Below are 20,026 nucleotides of genomic sequence, written 5' to 3'. Positions count from 1 at the left end.
CTGGATACAGAAGGGCAGCCCACAGTGGGTGGTGTCCTACGATAGTATGACCTAGAGTGAACCACTTGGGTGAAGAGATGGAGCTGAGGAGAGAGAGAGAGACTCCTCACTGAAGAGACAGAGAAAAGGACCTGGAGCAAGGTCTAGCTCATAGTTCTGTGTAGTGCAGACTTAATATCGAGTATAACAGGATTCGTTATCATTTCATTTATTCGTTACATGTAAATGGGATTAACATTTATAGTCACAACCCAGTTGTGTAGAAATAGAACTGAAGTCAAATTACCTGTGATCCTCGATGTCTGCTGCCAGTGGAGGCCATTGTGTGGGTGGAGTGAGGATTGAGGGGGGAGATTAAATCTTGCAAAATAAAAGTAATTTAGTCACTTCAAATGTAAAACTTGGTCTTTTCTGAAGGGGATCAGATTATGCCATCCGCAAATATGCTACATTAGCATAAGGATTATTTTGAGCTGAAGGCAACTGAGAAACAGCAGACACAGGAGGAGCTCTCTGCCCTCCTCCCATCTGCCTAAAATTAGGGCATGAATTTCCCTTTGTAAAGGCTTCCTCCTTTCTCATCACTTGAGTCTGCATAACGAACCTTGCTCAACAACCGTTGCCTACCGTATATCACCTTGCCACAATTTACCACTTCTGGGTGTCCAAACTCTCTTTTCCTTTGTCTCGTCACTTCTCCACAGTTTATCACCCTTTGTTAAAGTGGTGTATGAGCTTCTGAGTCCAACCACTTGTTTGAGTTTTCACTTCAGTTCTGTGAAGCCTGTGTGCACTTAAAAATATTAACATCAATAAAGAAACGTACGCCAGTGGGCTTTACCCAGAAAGCAGGGTACACACTGCTCTGCTCCATTTCCCCAAACTTGTGGGGGGTTCTCTCTTATTCTCTCAAAGTTTGAACCCCATTTAGCTCCACAACCCAGACTTTGGTATCCGTTTACTTCCTGTGTGGTGGGAACGGCCCTAACATCCTGTCCTTCATCTTGTCTTCTCTATGATCAGTCCTCCAAATGTTGGTTCTCACTTTAAGTCAAGCCCTTTTGGAATTTAAAGCAAAACCCGTTTCTCTCTCAAGTACCCAGCTCTTGCAAATCTGAAGCATTTTGCTTTCAGCCTGTTGTGTCTGCTGTGAGTTAAAAACATCCATTAAGCGCTGCAGTTGCCTTCTTTGTTCCAGGCTCTGTCTGCCCTCCCTGTAAATACCATGGATCCAGTTGGTGGGAAGCAAGCCCCAGACAACTAGAAATACATAATGAACAAAAATGTTTAATATTTCAAAAATACTCTCCTGCTTCACGTGCTGTGCCCCTCAGAAGAAATCCTGGGCTTTGGGTTTTTTTGGAGGTGTATTTCCTGGGTGTATTTGTTTTGTGTTTTACGCCTTATTGTCTGTCACTACATGGCATTTTTTCTTCTCAAGTATTTTCAAGTATATTCTTTTTTCTTCTTCAGAACATTCCAGTAGAAAATTGAGGAAGAAATTTGCTAGTTTTCCTAATAATGAATGATTATCTATTTAGTAGAAGATTGTCAGGTGGGGCATAATTGCTCCAATCAGAACGGGTAGATTGGGGATTTATCAAGTGGTCACCATTGTCTGATGAGTCTAACCACACCTCGCTTCCTTATGTTAGGCCTACCACGCACCTTCCCTTCACATTTAATCATTAAAGTATCCAATGAAATAGCTGTATCAGAGAAGGAAACTTGGGTTTCAAGGGCTATGTGGCCTGTGAAGGTTATCCTGAGAACCTTGGTAGGAGTCTAGCTGGATTTAAGACTCCATTGGACAACCATCTGCCCTGCCTCAGTTCTTCAAGGGGAGGTGCCAGAATGATGCTCAAGAACTTACTTACCCAACAAGGAGTGGACCCCGTGGGCAAAGGCTGCCCCCCATGCATTCTGCTCAATTCCCCAAGGACTGGTCACAGTGCCCTGCTCCTCACTGGTGTCCACAAATGTCTGAATGAATGATCTTCTACCTCTCCTTGTCCTTCGGGTAACATTAAGGCTTTTGAAAAAAAGCACTTAACCATTATTAATAAACATTGTGCTTAGTTATTCTTTTACTCCAATCTACTGTTTGCAGGCCAAATAGAATTAATTATAAGTCTGATGGCTTTTGAAATCTGCTTACAAGCTTCTCTTGATAGTAAAATTTAGGTGTTTCAACTAAAATTAAAATGTGTTACAGAGAATACGATCATGAATTATCAAGCTTCCAGGGAAACAGCCCTTTCACTTCCACAGGGGAGGAAGAGGTTCTAAGGAGCTGTGTAATGCTCAGTTCCTTCCTTGGAACTGTTTCACCATCATACATACCTAACAAATATTCCACATATTAGATGAGGTTTGCAACAAGGCAACAGACCGATTTCATGCCATGCACTTCTTTAATGGGACTCTTTTCCAAGGTGTCACCAGATATTTCACTTCTGTTTTGTGTTCTTGCACAAACGGGCAAAGAGGTGCTTTAATAAGTACATTAAGTCAGAGTGAAGTCTATCACTGTATCTTCTTGGGCTGTAATCTCCTCCTGTCTGATTTGCCAAGACTAACAAAATCGGTTGTCTGTTTTTGTTTTCAAGAGGAGCTTCTAAAGCTACAAACCTTAGCACAATCCTTAGAGTGTTTTTCTTACCTTTGGAACAGGAGAAGCATTTTCTTGTTTTTTTCAAGGTGCTTCAAACACTAGGCAAAAAGTCAGGATTCGAGAACTTTGGCAGGGGTGTGAGGGCAGGTGCTCTGGTTTGGGATGCCTTTTAGGAGACTTGAAGTTTGTCAACACCAAAGTCCTCTTGGTTTTACCTAAGGCAGAGATTTTTAGTTTAGCATAGTCTTGTCTATAAATTCCTCACAAGTTATTACCACATCATAGCGAGAGTCCCAGGCTGAAGCTAAGGCAGCCACCATACTGGATGTGGTTAAAAAACCACAGACGCAGGTTTTGGAATCAAGCTGCCTGGCTTCACATTCCAGCTTTACCTGTCCATGTGCACACCACAGACAGAACTGAAATATTAGGATAATCTTATTCTTTGCACTAAGAACAAACCATTTATAGGGTAAGTACCTCCATAAGGACACATACTGTTTGAGGACCTACTGTTACTTCAAATCTATTTTCAGCTATTCCCTACATTAGCACCATATTAGTAGAAGGGAGCCAAGGTATTTCTAATTAATGAATCTACTGTCAGGTAGTTTTTGCCTTCAAGTTTATCTTACCATTTATTTTTGCTGCCCTTGCAATTAATTCAGCTTTAATTTTTACACAAGACAGGTTCACACAACCCATAAGGATTGTCATTCAAGATAAAATTTCATTCCACCAGTGCTACTCCATTCATGATGCCCTAGGATTCATTTTTCTAATTGTTCTATTGCTTGTGCTGTTCTCCTCAGATCCACTAGGAGACCCAGACAATCCTCCTTTACTTACCGTATACACGGCCTGTTATTTTTCATTTCTGTAGTAATTCTATGCATAGAGTTCACAGCGTAGCAATTCTATGGCCCATTCCAAACAAATGGGGAAGGGTTTTCTTTCTCAAAACCTCAAACCTCATCCTAATCCTAATGGTCATACCAAACAGTGACGCTTGGACAAGTTAGTCTCTGTGCCTCGGTTTCCTTATTTAGAAGACAAGGATAATAATTGAACCTCCTAATGAAGTTGTCATCAGGATAAATTACATGAACCCATAAAAGTTCATAGACCAAAACCTGGCACTACTGCTGTTACTGCTGTTACTATTACTCTGTTATTTTTATATAATCTGTTTCTGTTTACCAGCCACTCTGTGTCTTACTTAGTTCTAGCTGCTATAACAGAATACCATAGGCGGGGTGGCTTAAACAACATGTTGATTTCTCACAGTTCTAGAGGCTGGAAGTCCAAGATCAGGTGCCAGTCTGGTTGGGTTCTGGTGAAGGCCCTCTTCCTGGCTCGCAGACAGACAGTCATCTTCTCGTTGTATTGCCACATGGTGGAGAGAGAGCTAGGTCTCTTCCTCTTCTTATAGGGACACTAATCCCATCATGAGGGCTGCATCTTTCTGACCTAATCACCTCCCAAAGGCCCCGCCTCCTGATACCACCCCTCTGGGGCTTAGGGTTTCAATATATGAATTTGGGGAGGACACAAACATACAGTCAATAACACCCTGCATCTTGGGCACCTTGTTACTTTAGCAGCTGAGCTGTTCCCAGTTCCTTCTAGAAGGAGAAAGGAAAGAGGACAGAGCGCCTAAGGTGATTCCTCTTTGTCTCCTCCTGTATACCCCATCCCCAATCCAAAGGGTAGCAGACTCCTTCTAGGCTTAGAAAGAAGGCAGAGTCTCTGTAATAAGGAGTGGGTCAGCACATATACCCAGCACTACAGGCTTTATTAGATGCCGTCTACCTGTCAGAAGAGTCATTAGCAAGATCCTTACTCAGTTTTATGTGGAGATGCTTTGCATGGGAATGTTTGCTTAATATCCATAGCTTCCTGAAGCATAGAACTTGGCCCGACTTCAGCAAGGAACATTCTTTAATGCTATGTTACATTTTCCAGCAGAAAATTAGAAAGAATACTGAGAAAAATCTATTTTGAATGGATCGAACTTAACGAGAATCTAATTTTTTCTTTAGTGCATTAATTTTATAATCTAGTGGCATAGTAAATCAATACTGGGTGTATTAAACAAAGTGTTTTTCTTTTAAAGATATTCTGGAGCGTGTACAATAATATTCCTCCTGTGACTAGCCTGCCTTTGAGATGTAGTTATCATTTAATGAGAGGAGAGAGGCGACCACTTTGGTAAGTGTCTAACGTGTAATTTGAGGTTAAGGTGGGAGGGAAATGGCTGTGAACCTCATAAAATATTTACTTCATGCCAAATTGGAATGCCAAAGTAATTTTCTCCCCCATGGTGGAAAGTAATTTTAGCTATTACTTAATTATGAAACAAGCCCCTGCCCACTGCCCACTTCACCGGGGGCTCCAGGATGCTCAGTCGGTACCTCAGTGTCCCGCCGCTGAGCATCCCGTTGCAGCTGCATGGTAAATAGGTCATGGTTGGCGCACTGAGGTATGATGCAGGTCTCTGTATGGGGTGTTGCATCATTTTGGTTGGTTCTTTTATTTGTTCAATAATGACCTGGACGGTGGAGTGAAAAAGCTTACAGGCTGGTGGGGAGATGAGGGGAACAGATGTGTTGTCCACATCTATTGTATGGTTGAACGAAGATCATATTGCCTCAGACATATCTCTCTCACAGGCCACGTAGAAAGTCTGTGATACTGATCGTGGCCCAGGGTCTAGGGGACGGTGTCCTTTAATAGCTTGGTGTTGTGATGAGGGTGGTGGACAATAAACCAGTTTGCTTAGGCTAGAGTCTCAATTAGTAATAAGTCCTTATATCATATCCCTCAACTGTTCTAAGTTCTTTAATCATTAATAAAATGGAACTGTATCTTGGCTCATTTGGTAGCAAATGACATAAACCTAACCTGAGCAAAAAAAAGGAATTTTTTGGCCCCCGTAACTGAGCAGTCCACTGGTAGGGCTGATTTCTGGCAGATCTGGGTGCTCAAATGTTATTAGGAATCTGGCGCTCTCTATCAGATTGGCTTTGCTTTCCTCTGCGTTGGTTTACTGTGCAGGCAGGCTCTCCTGTTTGTGGTGGTAAAATGGCTTTCATAAGCTCCAGTCTTGCACCCTACAAGGTTATCAGTGTCAGTGTTCACCAGCCCCAGTCAGATGTCAGTGTTGGCTCTCATTGGCCCACCACAGGTCACCTTTCCATCCCTGGCCAGTCACAAGACTAGAAAGAGGCAGTGTTCTCATAGGCAAACCTGGGTCATAAGCCCATCTTTGAAGCTAGGATGTGAAATTAACACAATCAGAATGGGTCTGATATAAGAGTAGGGGACAAGTAGCTCCTTAAAGGGAAATTGGGGTGCTCTTACCAGAGGAAGGAGCAGACACTAAACAGGGAAATACAGCAGATGCCTACTACAGGAGCCAAGTCTCCTATTAGGCCTACAACACAAGGTTGACAAGAGAATCAGATGAGGCGATGTCATGAATGTGGTATTGAAATGTAAAGGCCCTCACACAGGTGGAGCACTTGTATTAATTTGTCCATCCCCAGATAGTCTAGGCAACCTCATCACCACCTCCTTGAGGATGAGAATCTGGTGTCCCATCACCTTCCCCTGCCCTTGTAGCCACTGAATCCCACTTTCTTCCCATCTCCACCCCCTTCCTTTTTCTTTCATCTGCTTCTGTTTCCAATAAAGGGACTGGAGGAGAATTTATTGAAGAATGCTCCATTGTTTTTTGTTTTTAATGTCATCTGTTATTAAATTAAATGTATGTAGAACTACCTAATTCTTGAATATCACTTTAAACGTTGGTCTTTGATCCAGGGAAGAGGAGAGTAATGCAAAGGGTGGCGTATGGAAGATGAAAGTCCCCAAGGACAGCACGGTAGGTTTGTTCTGATCCTTTTCTAGGACTGGCTAAGCTTGGGGCTGTTGTTGACTGCATATGATGAGCATCCTGTGCTTTTTAGACAGTCTACCTGGTGGTCTCAGACTAGGACTGGGGATGAGAAATTCTGTTCTGACCTGGGTGATTTTCTGCCTTACACTGTCACCTTGAAAATGTCTTATTGTGTTTCTCTATGGAAACGGTGTAATAGTGTGACTGCATCATATAGTCTGAAGAGCTACACGCCTAGAAACTTTGCAGAAAAGTTGATTATGGCAGTCATTTCCCCACCAGCCATAATTAACATGTAGAAATTGGTTTACATGGTAAGCAGCAGGATCCTTCCCACCAAAGGCTCATCCCTCTTCCACTGGGGGCAAAAGCAGTTCCGAGAATGACCATGGCATGGAGAATGGGGGTGCTTGGATGCCTTGCATCTCGCCATGCTTTGGGGTTTCGTGGGAGGTTATGCCCGGCCTCCTTCTTGGGCTAAGGAGAACCTGGTTGGTGGGATGGTCTGCTGGGACGCTAGTTTGCGAGCCTCAGAAACTTAGATTTCTCAGGATTGGGCTCTAATTCATCATACTGACTGAAAATGAACATTCAGGTCTATTCTTAAGCCCTGGGAAACCAAAAAGCTTCTTTGAAAATGGATGAAAGGGCAAATGCTACCCAGTCCCACCTTTTCATGGTTTCTTTCATGTGGATAAGCTCAAAGAATTGAAATGTCTCCAGGGACTCATATGCTTGAGCTGGAGTCATTTCCCTATAAGCACAAACCAAAAGATAAGACCAGATTTATTTGTCAAAGATGCAAACTATCATCAAGGTGTGTAGCTCCAAGACTTGCCTATTATTTGACATATATAATAAAAAATACCAGGGGAGCAAATAACAAACCAGACAGGGCCTATGAAACTCCTCTGGCCCCCTGAACAGGAGAGACAGCAGAGAATATGAGAGAGGGAGAAAATGTAAGTTGTTTTTAATTTCAAGAAGAACAAGCTTTCCTTTTCATGGCTTTTATTTACTCACACTAGACTTTGAATTCCAGTGGAAACAATCATGATGTCAGCGTTTGGTGAAAAGTGGCTGAAAGGCACACGTGTCCTTTCTCTCCTTGTTGGCCCACTTGGCCACATTCAGTCACAAACAATAACGCTTTCATGTCTGTACAAATGTCCTCCTCCCAAGCAGTTCAGCCCACTCTCAGTTGTCGCCAAGTGAGAGTCCAGTGGGCCAACCTTGTCTGAATTCAAAATGAGAGAGGGAACTTGCCCATCCCTCTCTCCACCATCAGCTTTGTCCCTAACAGTGTAAGAGACTGCAGATGGGAGAGAGAGAAAATGGAAGGGATGCTCTCTGGACGGCAGACAAGTAGACCAGAAGGGGGAGGGTCTAGGAAAGAGAAGAGAAGATCCTCCTTCTTGAGAGTGAGAGGTCGCCATGGGTAACTGCTGCCGTCTTGGTTAAAACTTCAACTAGGCTGCTTTCAGCTCCTAAGAACGTAGTAATAAACACTCTTATTATAGTTAATGTGTATTAGCACCTGGCATATAGCAAACACGCAGCTATTTATGGAATGAATCTTAAATGTTGAGTCCTTTTGTTGCAATCACAGTGCTAAGCCCTTTGAACGCATTTGTGGACTAATTTCATGGTCACAACAACCCCGGGAGGTCGGCCCTGTTATTGTTCTCTGTGCACCTAAGGAAACTGATGCTCAGAGAGGTTGATAACCTGCCCGGGTCACAGATACTAAGCCGCCTGTGAGAATTCAAACTCAGTTCTGGGAGAGTTCAGAGCCTATGAACTGTTGCAAGGAAGATAAATGAGACTGAGAACTTTTCGATGGAGAATAACTAGAAGAACTTTTAGGCCTCCAGTAACGTGTGAGTGGATACTGGCTGTTTATTGGAAAGCATTAGTAGATCCTAAGTAGAAAGGACTCCAGTTTTTCTCACAGCTGGGAAGTAGACCAGAGCATGTCCTAATTCTTCCAGGGAAATGCGTACGTCTACCCATAAAGTTCTATCCCTTAGCATAAACAACCTGCCTCAAGTGAATGGAAATTTGCAAGTCTCTAGTATTCAAGAAACCGGAAATTTCTTTAAGTGTTCTTTACTTGTGTAACCTTTGAAGTACCTTATAAACTGCAAAATAAACAGAGGAAAGGGTTTTGAAAAGAAGGATTTTTACTAATAGCATTCAAATATAACCAGTTGATAAATTTTCAATCAGTGAGAGGTAAAGAAATCAGAAAACTATGTCATTTTAATGCATATTCCCCCCACTCTTCTGAACTTCATCAGGGGTTTCACTCGAGATTAGCTTTGTGACTTTGGACACCAAGTTTTTCGGATACAAAGGTTGTGACTTTGGATCACTTGTATCTATCTGTGTAAATTTATTTGTAAAACAATACAACGTATGCCACTGTTGTGAGTGTTTACACCCGCGGGCTCCAAACATGGGCATGGAAAATGCATGTGAAGGTAAAGAAAATGTGACTTGTTTAGCTCCCGAGGATAATTGTCTAAAAATACATATGTATTTTTTGTTGTTGTTTTTTTTGTTTGTTTGGTTTGGTTTTTTGTTTTTTGTTCTTTTCCCACGCCAGTCCACAGTTTGGAAAGAGTTGTTGTTAGCGACTATCGGGGAACAGTTCACAGATTGTGCCGCTGCAGGTAAAGAAGCCCACTGCTCTGGTCGGCGCTCCTTGTGTGTGCGTGCCTTGTGCTTGTTACTTGCAGACGTTTGTTTTTGTGTATTTGACTTTTAACATGTTTTGAAGTTGTTTATTTTATAACTGTGAAGTTACTTAGGTTTTTTTCATGTCATTGTGCTGTTTAGCATTATATGTGCATGTACATGTATATTTACATATGTGTATATTATGTGTATATTATATTTATGTACATGTGTATATGCATATATTTTTCCCCTCATAGCTCATCTTAATAGTTTCCATGACCATCTGTCCAAAATAAATAGGCAGAAAGAAAAGAAAATTTGATATCAGTTGGGCTCTTACCACAATATGTGGTAGGTTTCCTATTTCAGTTCTTCCAGAAGGGGAAAGTGCCTTTGGTGTCTAGTGGTTGTCTAGACAGAAAGGACAGTCCTTTCTGTCCTTCCCAATCCCTTCCCTCTGCCCCTCTCTTGGTCCCCCCTCAAAGAGAGCAGAAAGGGTAGGCAGGGATGCGCTCATCATTATTACCTGTGACCCCACAATTGAGGCTAAAATATAAGGTCTTCAGGACTATATACCTTAGAGACCATTTTCAAACACTGAGTGAATTTCTGAGAGCCTCTGTGAGGACATTTTTATTTTGCTTTGTTTTTATCATGAAACCACTCAAAGAAGAGAATTGAATTGCTTGTTTCAAGTTTTGTTTTCTTCTTGAGTAGTTCCTTCTGAATGCTTCCTAGGTTAACATTTAGAATAACATTTTTCCTGCTGAGCTTTTAGTTAAGATTTTTTTTTTAACTAGTTGGCATTGATTAATTTGCCCTCAGATTTCTTAGCTGGTGCTCTCGTTGGGAGCCCCTGCAGGCCTAACCAGTGCCATACCAAGTTTCAAATTCATCTCACTAGCTGTTTCAAAAATTCTACTTTTGTTCTGCTTACTTCTTACACCACTTTTTATTCACTTAAGACAAAACCTGGGTTAAGATGAAATTCTCTTGAAAGTACAGATTCCGGGGCCGGCCCGGTGGCGCAAGCGGTTAAGTGCGCGCGCTCCGCTGCGGCGGCCCGGCGTTCGCTGGTTCGGATCCCGGGCGCGCACCGACGCACTGCTTGGCAAGCCATGCTGTGGCGGCGTCCCATATAAAGTGGAGGAAGATGGGCACAGATGTTAGCCCAGGGCCGTCTTCCTCAGCAAAAAAAAAGAGGAAGATTGGCGGATGTTAGCACAGGGCTGATCTCCTCACAAAAAAAAAAAAAAAAAAAAGAAAGTACGGATTCCTTCTGTTTTAATAGGGAGTAAGTTAGCAGCTTCACAATATGCAGCCAAAAATGCGTCCTAGGTATAATTATAAACACATAAATCCCTGGGAGAGGAAGTTTTTTGTATAAATTATTCCTGTTTCCAGAACCAGAGAAAATAGTCTAAGTAATAATAAATAGCCCGGATTGAGTAAAGAAAACCTATTGTTTTGTGGTTGACTTAGGAAATGAGAGTACCATTAACTATTAACCATTAACTCTTCCATTAACCCAGCTCTGCCGCTTGAAGCAAGTTAGCTAATCTCTCTGGGCCTCACCTCCCCCATCTTTAAACAGCGACTCCTCCCAGCTCTACCGTCTTATGCTGCCAGTACCCTAAAATAATCAAGGTTTTGCTGTTGATTCTGTGTATGAATATGACATGCTTGCTGATAGATCCACCTTTGTCAAAGAGCTGCAGCCCTTTTACCATGCTGTTTCTGAAAGTGCAGTGCAGTAGGCTACACCTAGTTACCAAAAGCCAAGCCAAACTGAAATACTGATAGTTCAGCATATTTAGCAGCCATCAATTCTAGCACCCCCTGACCAACAGTGTAGAAATGGGCAATACCAAAAGACTGAAGGAGGCTGTTACTTCCCCCAAAGGCTGATCTAGGGACCTCATGGCCATTCTTGAAAGTGGCGAACTGCAAAGCTTCCCTCCCAACTTGATTTCATGTTCACACAAAATTTAACAGCAAGCTCTAGTAAGTAGATTTAAAGGTTTGAATTAAAGAATAAGAAACCTATACATAAAACCGATTTCTTGATGGGATAATAAGTTCCTGTGGATGGCCGTGATCAGGCACTATTTATTTCTTTGAAAATTCTTGTTTAAATGTGACATGTATACAGAAAAGTACACAAAACTGTAATGTGTATAGATTGATAAATATTCACAAAGTAAACAGATGCCTGTAATGAGCATCCAGATCAAGGAGCAGAATATTACTGGCCCCCCCGAATCCTTCCCTCCTTGTCATCCCTTCCCCCAAAGGGGGTCACCAACCTAACTTCCAACACCGTGGGCTGATTTTTCCTGCTTTCAAACATTTATATAAATGGAATCATTTAGTGTCAAGTCATACACATTTAGCAAGGATCAAATTCATTTTTAAAAAGGAAAGAAGGAGGAGTGCGGGTGACAGGGGGATAGGGTGAACAGAAGGAATTATTTTACGGGTGATGAACTCCTTTAGTAAATTGGACATATCCTTATTTAAATTGTATCCAAGTACTAGAATGTTGTAATGTCCAGAAGTCAATTGGAAAAACTGATGGCATAAATATTTAGATTTACAGATTTACAGAAAATTAGGCAAATTAGGCAAAGCATGTTAACTAAAGCAAAATTTTCTAATTTTGATAATGCTTACCTTTCTCGTTTTACTTATTGATGCTGAATAAGCAAGTGCAGAGAGCTGACCCTGTTTCATTAATATGTCATAGACATGTAAACCAGGAATCAAAAGTCTTTACTCCTGTCATTTTGCTGTAAATTAATGTACACAAAGTGGCTGCAAGGGAGTATATAATAGTACAACAAAACCTTACTTATCCAGCTGCCATTCTCAAATATCTACAAGGCAGCCTCACATCCAGAATTTAGTTTAAAAAAAGAAAAAGACTTCCATTAATCAATGTAGATAAATGCTTTCATGTCCGTTCACTGAAATACTGTAATAGCAGAGCCACTCTCAGGAGATATTTACTCTTGCTTTATACACAGTGCTAACAGATGGTCATTCATTCTCTAGCCCACCGTTAAAAAGTCCAAAACCAGCAGGTTGGCTAAAGAGAAGCACTAGAGAGCAGGAAAAATTAATAGGAAAGGAGCAGACGAGCAAACCACAAAAAGCAGAAAGAGCAACTCAGAACACACAGTCTGGGGCCAGTTAGTGTTGGGGCAAATAGCGCTAACCACCCCAAGATCCCTGAACGCTTGGCCGGAGGTCAGGAGAAATACTTGCTGTTCTTAAGAAAGACAGTCAAGCATCGAGGAAAAGTTCATTTGAGTTCACTTGGCTTTCGAGGGCAAAGTATTATGCAACTCATTTTAGAAAAAGTCTCATCAAAACAGAGTAAGAAATAGTCAAAAAGCTTTGGTAACATGTTAAAAAGGGTAAATTATTTATCTGGAAAATTGTTTGGCTGGAACACTGTGTTTATCTAAGTCCCTGGATAAATGCGATGTGACTGCTAGAGCTTTTGCCCGCTAACTTGCTTTCGTCCAACAATTCCCCTTAGAAACAGTATTTATTACGGGTTTTCTCTTGCCACCTTCTTTTTATCATCTTATCCATAACTTACAGATAGAATGATAAGTGCTTAAAAACAAGGCAGGCAGACTTGGAATTATCACTTATTTCTTTTTTCCATACCTTCCCCTCAGATGACGAAGTCATAGGAGTTAGTGTCAGCGTTCGGGACCGAGAAGATGTCGTCCAAGTCTGGAATGTCAATGCCTCTTTAGTGGGTGAAGCGACCGTTTTAGAAAAGATCTATGAACTTCTGCCCCACATATCTTTTAAAGCAGTATTTTATAAACGTAAGTGCTTCATTTCTGATTATTACTTTCTAGCTTATTCTATCATACTTTTCAAGATAGAAACTGTGTTGCAAATGAGGTGAAGGCAGAATCACTTGAAATTCTATAATCCAGAAAATAATAAGATACATTCAGTTGTTTTAAAAAAACAAGTTTAGTCTCAGAAATTAAAATGAGATTTTATTTTCGCCTAAATGCATGGATCAGAAAAGGAGATACATATTGTATTTGTTATTTCAGAAATTTAAACCTGATCTTACATTTGTCATTCTCAGAAAAAATTACCTTCTATTTGAAGCAACAATAACAAAAATGTTATTATATGAGCTGGCAGGTAGATATTCAATCATCCCTTCATAAACAGGAGTTTATAATGTGTAACATCTGTATTTGTGGAGGAATGCGTTCTGAGCGCTGGAATGATTGAATGTTCTACTGAAATGCTAATACTTCCTCATTATGGGAGACTGTGACACAGAACCGAAGGAGAATTCACGCCTAGTGGTGAAATGTTAACAGTATGAATAGGTGTGTGGACCCATTGTTTCCATCATGATTCATGTTCATTGCTTTTGTGTGCTCTTTTGAAAAAGTCATCTTTTTCATAATGAAAACAGCTTAGTGCTATTAAACCAGTGTTTGGTAGATCAAACTGTGGGTTACACTTTTAACAATGAGTTAGAGAAAAGCATTGACAGCCTTACACGTATATGATAAATTTCCTATTTCCCAAACTGTTCCAAGAGTCAGTAACCCAATTTTTTTAACTATTGTATTTCATTGAATCTAAGATGCCTTTGATGATAAGTATTATTTTAGTATTACTAAGAAAGAAAAATAAAAGGCTTCCAATTAAACCATGACACATTATTGATTCTAGGGGTCTTCAAACGTGGCATGGGGAGTGGGGGAATGCATCTTAGAATTGCTGAAATACACTTCATTATTGTTTCGCTTTTCCCAACCCTTTACCAAAAAGGAGAACAAATCGAATTTTTTTTCATGATTGTCTTAGTATGATAGAGGATGTTAAAAGCAAGACCTCCCTCTAAGGAATCATATAATCACAGGCCGAATGATTTAGATTTTAAGCAGTGGAACCAATCAGGTGCTGCAGGTATTCAGGAGGTGCTTAGCTTCTGAATTGTAAATGAAAGTTTCAATAAAAGAGACGGAAAGATGGCACTGCAGAAGTCGCTTATTGGCTGTGCAGTGTGGAAATTGCAATTTGTAGATGCAATTTGCATTCCTTAGGGAACATTACTTGTATTTTCAACCCAGATAGTAACTGAAAGGTCACCAAGGGTCTTTTCCTTTTTCCATGCCACAAGACTAACCCCAGCAGAAACTCTGCTTCTGGAAGGAAGTGTGTTTCATTGCCATTTATGAACGGGGCTAAAACATTCTTTCCGCCTTTGAACCAGCTCCACATTTGACTCAAAAGAGGAGAAAAGCAATTTGGAATAATTAAGTCAGGCACTCTGGCTTTTTGTCCCACTTCAACAATGTGACCTCGAGCAAGTCACAACTTCTCATCCTTTCACTTTCTCATGTAAATATCGAGGCGGTTGGTCTTAAATGATCTCCAAGGTCCCTTCTACTTCAAAATTCTATGATTAAATTTCCAGGTAACACGCTCGTTAGCATCAGGTTAAGATGATATGAGTGTTTCATTAGATAATTAGGCCAAAAAAGGTTAGGCTAGTTTTTAGAGCAGTGGCAATAATCAGGTAAGACTGAACCAGGAGTCACTGCTTAGCTGTTGTGATGGCTAGGGGGAAGAAAAAACAAACAAAGGGGGGACGATGCAGCTTGGCCAGTTGAATCAAGCTGAGTAGACATCCTAAAGATAGATGCCACTGTGAAGTTTGTGAGTAATGCAGAAGTGGCTACTGGTCTCAGTAGAAATCCATATTTTAATGGCATAAATTAACATTTAAAAACTCAAAGATGATTCAAATAAAAATTGAATTGGAAAAAAAAGCAGTTCTCTTTATTTTGTAGAAAGCAGGCAGTCCTTTACTCAGTAGGGTTATACACCACACGCTGCAAAATTGATTTGGAAAAATGAGTTTTGGGCAGAAATCTTATTCCCAGCATGATGGAAACAGTTGTGCGGTGAGCTAAGTTAGAAATGGCCAACTCCGTGCTATCACTCTGTCTTTTTAATAGGACCCTGGTGTAAGTATTCACAAGGTGCTGGAGCCAGGTGACAGGGCAGATTTTCCATGTAGGCAGCCCTCGACTATTCTGTGAAGGCCTCCAGCAGAGTGGATGAGGATTAGGCTGTTGATAAGTTATGGATGGTTTGAATTCAGATTGGTTACTTGACTGAGAAACTCACAATGTACAGAGACCCCTCCCTGCAAATTCTTTTAGTTTCTTCAGAGCAGCTGAATGACAAATGTCTTTTCTGATGTGAGAATTGTTTAGAGCAAAGGTTGGCAAACTACAAACCTCAAGCCACATCTGCCCCCTCCCCGCCTACTTTTGTATGGGCTACAGCTGAGAATGGCTTTCACATTTTTAAATTTTGGAAAAAATCAAAAGAAAAACTACATTTCGTAACGCTTGAAAACTGTATGAAATTCAAATTTCAGTGTCCATATATATATAAAGTGTATTGGTACCTGGCAAAGCCCATTTGTGTATATATCATCTCTGGCTGCTTTAGTGTCACAAAGGCAAGAGTTAATAGATGGGACAGAGATCCTATGGTCCACAAAGCCTGAAGTATTTATTCTCTGCCCCTTTCCAGAAAAGTTTGCTGACTCCTGGCTTCAAGCATTTCTCTATACCCTTTCTACCAAGGCTAACGTAAGGCTGACAGAGCTTCCTTTGTTCCCCAGAACTTTCCCCATTCTGAGTGTTCTGTTCTCCTATCTCCATAACCCATGAAAATGGCAGTATTTCAGTGTCTCAACTATGACCACCTCAGACTGTCCCTCGCACTTAGAAGTAATAGAAATCCTTGGACAGTCCATATCTCTTGATTTATGATTTGGAGCCCAGCATCACCGAGAGGTCTGTGGCTCCTCCACTTGACCCAGCAGCACTGCATATTTTATTGCAGGGCAGACCATGTTTTCTTTGGTGTCTGTCCTAAAAGTCTTTCCTAAAAAGAAAAAATAAAACATACAAAGTAAAATATTTGTGAAATTCTACATGTAAGAAATGTTCAGTGAGGGCCAGCCAGCCTGGTGGCGCAACTGTTTAAGTGCGCGCACTCCACTGCGGTGGCCCAGGGTTCACCGGTTCGGAACCGCTTGTCGAGCCATGCTGTGGCGGCGTCCCATATAGTGGAGGAAGATGGGCACGGATGTTAGCTCAGGGCCAATATTCCTCCACAAAAAGAGGAGGATTGGCATCGGATGTTAGCTCAGGGCTGGTCTTCCTCACTAAAAAAAAAAAGAAAGAAACGTTCAGTGAAATCAGTTCGGATTACAAGCCACTCTTAGGAATTGAGCCAACGCGAGGTTACCCTGGGAGCTATAAAGTGTACTTCTCCCACCATTTATCCAAGTGACAAGCAGGTTGAGGTGGCATCCAGGATGATCCTGAAGGGAAAATGGTCCTGTTCCCCTCCGCCTACCCCACAGTAGTCTGACGAATTTAGTCTATATTAAAAACAGAGAATTGGGAGGGGCTTAACAGGTGAAATGGGCCAGCTCATTGGTGCCTTCCTAGGATATCCTGCACTGCCCATCGGGGTAGGGTATGGGGGCACAAAGCATAGGGGGTCCTGAGTCACCCTTGGCTTTATCAGTCCCAAGCCACAGCAACTTTTCCACTTGATGTGCCCTTGCTTCGTGATGACGGTTGACCAAGTCCAGGCAGTGGATTTTCAAACTTGGCCTTTTGCCTGGGAGGAAACGTTATGTGTTTCCTAGGTCTCCCATTTCCCACTTCCACTTGATAAAATTTCAATTCTTTGGAAAATATTTTTGGTAGTGTAATCTTTTATTCTTGAGTTCCTAATTGTAATTAGTCATTTGCAAGCCAGACAGGAGGGCTGAAAAAAAAAAAGAAAAAACAACCCATGATTGGGAAAAATAAAAGACCCATCAATTTAATGAAATGTCATTTCCCACAGAGGGTGTTCAGAGGTGGGGGGAACATAATAGAATTGCTACTGCCCTTGTGTTCTTCTTTGTTTTGTTTTATTTTTGTTTTATTTTATTTTTAAAGATAGGCTTATGAATGGGCCTGTCCTGGGTAACCTCAGGTCCCCACCCCGTGCGTTCTGTGGGATGCATCTTCCCCTACAGCATCTGCTTGCAGCCCAACATATCCTCTTCATCAGCTTGTCAGGATTACTCATCCTCTCTGGCACAGCAAGAAGAAACAGGCAGCATGCCCATTGCTTGTTTATTCCTTGTTTTAATTTTCATTATTACGTTTCTCAGGAAATGCACGCCTCAGCTAACAGTTACTGGCACAAAAAGGTATTTGAGTTCTTGCCAACATTTGGGGAAACTGAATGAGATGCCTTAGAGAAGGGTTGCCCCATCCTTTGCTTAAAGTTTTCTTTCCTTTTTTTCTTTTTTGTTTTTTTCTGTCCTTTAGCCCATGAAGAGCATCATGCTTTTGAAGGTGGACGTGGAAAACACTAATTGCACTCTGTAAAGAATTCTTTGTCCTTTGCTGATTGGTTTTGGAAACGGTCTTAACAGGAGGGAGAGTGAAGAGAAGACTTGCCGAAGCCCGATGCTGGTCATTTTAGAGTGGGTTTCTGTCCTTGCAGATTGAGCAATTAGGATTCAAAGTGACAGGTGGGGTGGGGGGGAGATTGTGTGGGTTTCTACCGTCACGTTATTTGCTTTTTTTTGGCTTTCTAAATTCTCTGTTGTATTCACTCCAATTTTTTTTTTTTTTTGCCCTTTTAAATTCCTTATTCAGTCTAATTATTGTTTTCTACACTCCCCTTTCATTGAGGCACAAGAAATCGGTTTCCCTTTAAGTAGCTCTGCTGTACCTAGTTAATGAGAATATGCATACTCATGACAATACTGCTTTTGAAAACCACACTGTACTCAGAGGAATACTAGCTTGGTGAAACCTGTCTTTTGATTATTTGTTGTGACACATTCCTACATACTATGCACTGGGCATTTTTTTTTTCTGTCCCAGGGAAAAGAAAAACCATACTTAATCTGATTTTGCACTGACAGCACACATCTTTTATTTTTCCTATTTAAGACTTTTTTTTTTTTTTTTGGCAATGAAAGGAAAATAATAGTTGGGTTGCCTAACATAAAAACTATAATCACAGTAGAGTGTCAGGATATAAATCAAACTCTAGGTCTTCAGACCCTCTGTGGAAATATTTCTAACCAGAATTTCAATTTGGCCATTTCAAAGGAAGGCTTAGAGTGGTAGCAAAGAATTTCTCCCAATAGGAAACCTTATATTTCTGATTTAAAGAGGAGGTGATGTTTTAATTGTTTGTTAAGCTTCTACCAAATTTTGGGTGTGTGTACCATCCACTTAGGACTTTCCAAATCAATTCGAACACGTGTTGTTAAATGAGCCCCTTTTCCTGCTCACGTTGTACGTTGTTTCCAATGATCAGTAAGTAGTCCTCCAGCCTGGGCGGCTCTCCCCTCCTTTTCTCATTTAGGAGCAGGAAGTTAAATCTCATTTCCTGGATGAATGTGAACATTCAAAAAGTCGAACTTTGAGTACATTCTGTTCGTATTAATTTTTGGAATTGTTGATATATATTGTATTTATATGGAAAGAAATACTGGTTTTAGTGGAAGGAAATGGCCACCTTCTGGAACACTGAGACTCGCTCAGAATGTGCTGATTGCCTTCTCTGGACTCTGCCAAGACTCCTCCGGCTTTTACCTGAAAAGGGGCAGGGCCGCCCGTTTGAAGATGCTCCCTCCTGCTGGCTTTTTTGGAGTCAGGGGAGCTAGCGCATGCTTATATGTTTTGAAGAAGGGCCAAGCTCTCAGAACTTCATTGTACTCAGGATTTTTAATTCCTCTTGCAGTATTGACCAGCAGAGAAAGGTGGGGTTACTTCAAGCCTCCAACATGTGTTTGTAAATAAAATTCTCCACATTTTAAAGGACTTTCAACAATATCTATTTATAAAAGTTGTGCCCTTCACTTCATTACTAACCACATCAATCACAAGAACAATGATCATAGTTTTAAAAAAATGCTTTGTTTCTAAACTTGAGTTTTTTCAGTGATTTCAAAATGAGGTGTAAGGATTTCCGACCCATTTTTCAAAAGCCTGGGACTTGTTTCTCTAAACATTGTACTAACATCCAACTTGTTTTTAAATTATTCATCAAGGATTTAAAAAAATTATTCTGGACATGAATTAAAATTCTTTTTTATAATATAAGTATTTTTCTGATAGATTAGAAAAAGGATATGATTGACTTATCTTCATTATAATTGTCATATATATTTCCATAAGTAAATGGATTTTGAAGTATTTTTATTTTTGGATTTTATTTAAAGCATTGTGATGACATGTTCAACTTTTGCATGTATGTAGCCTTTGAAGTAAAAAAAATAAATAAAATAAATAGGACTGTTAGGCTCACATTCATGTTTTCTAGTTTCTATTGCTTATGATCACAAAACATGGCTTAACACACAAGTAGATTTTTGTCCCAGAGTACTTGTGCAACTATTATGACCTTGTGGAAAATACCAACTATGAGAAGGATTTAATTTGCCTAGGTTAAGAACCTATCATCTAAGTTACTTTGAGAGGATTTTGTCAGATTTTGCTTTGGAAATTGTTTTAATTGAGTATTTAGTTTGTAAGAGACGTTGTATGAACTAAGCTGATTTAATCACTTTAAAAACCTCTCATTACCTCCTTGGATTAAAGAAGCTAATACTCTTTCGAGATACAAGGAAATATTTTGTGGAGCATGTGACTTTTGTGTCAGGGCAGTGTACCCATCTTGGCCAAGCTGGGGAAAGTGGGAACTTATACTAGAATCTGGGTTTTTTC

The 20,026-nt window shown here is 40.7% G+C and overlaps 1 protein-coding gene across 3 annotated transcripts in view; it reads left to right on the top strand.

Moving 5' to 3' along the window:
* Window positions 1-19,606, top strand: part of EIF4E3 (eukaryotic translation initiation factor 4E family member 3) — a 65,882-nt gene extending 46,276 nt beyond the window's left edge. For all 3 annotated transcript variants that reach the window (XM_058563106.1, XM_058563088.1, XM_058563096.1), the window contains 5 exons: window positions 4,731-4,825; window positions 6,440-6,500; window positions 9,124-9,190; window positions 12,887-13,042; window positions 17,609-19,606. In XM_058563106.1, coding sequence (XP_058419089.1) covers window positions 4,800-4,825; window positions 6,440-6,500; window positions 9,124-9,190; window positions 12,887-13,042; window positions 17,609-17,655 — 357 coding nt within the window. In that variant the 5' untranslated portion in view covers window positions 4,731-4,799 and the 3' untranslated portion in view covers window positions 17,656-19,606. The remainder of the gene's footprint in view (window positions 1-4,730; window positions 4,826-6,439; window positions 6,501-9,123; window positions 9,191-12,886; window positions 13,043-17,608) is intronic.
* The last annotated feature ends 420 nt before the right edge of the window (window positions 19,607-20,026 follow it).

Source organism: Diceros bicornis, chromosome 2 (genome assembly GCF_020826845.1).
Source record: "Diceros bicornis minor isolate mBicDic1 chromosome 2, mDicBic1.mat.cur, whole genome shotgun sequence".
Taxonomy (NCBI): Eukaryota; Metazoa; Chordata; class Mammalia; order Perissodactyla; family Rhinocerotidae; genus Diceros; species Diceros bicornis.
Note: the sequence above shows the minus strand (reverse complement) of the source record. Positions and strands in the feature narration are given on the sequence as shown.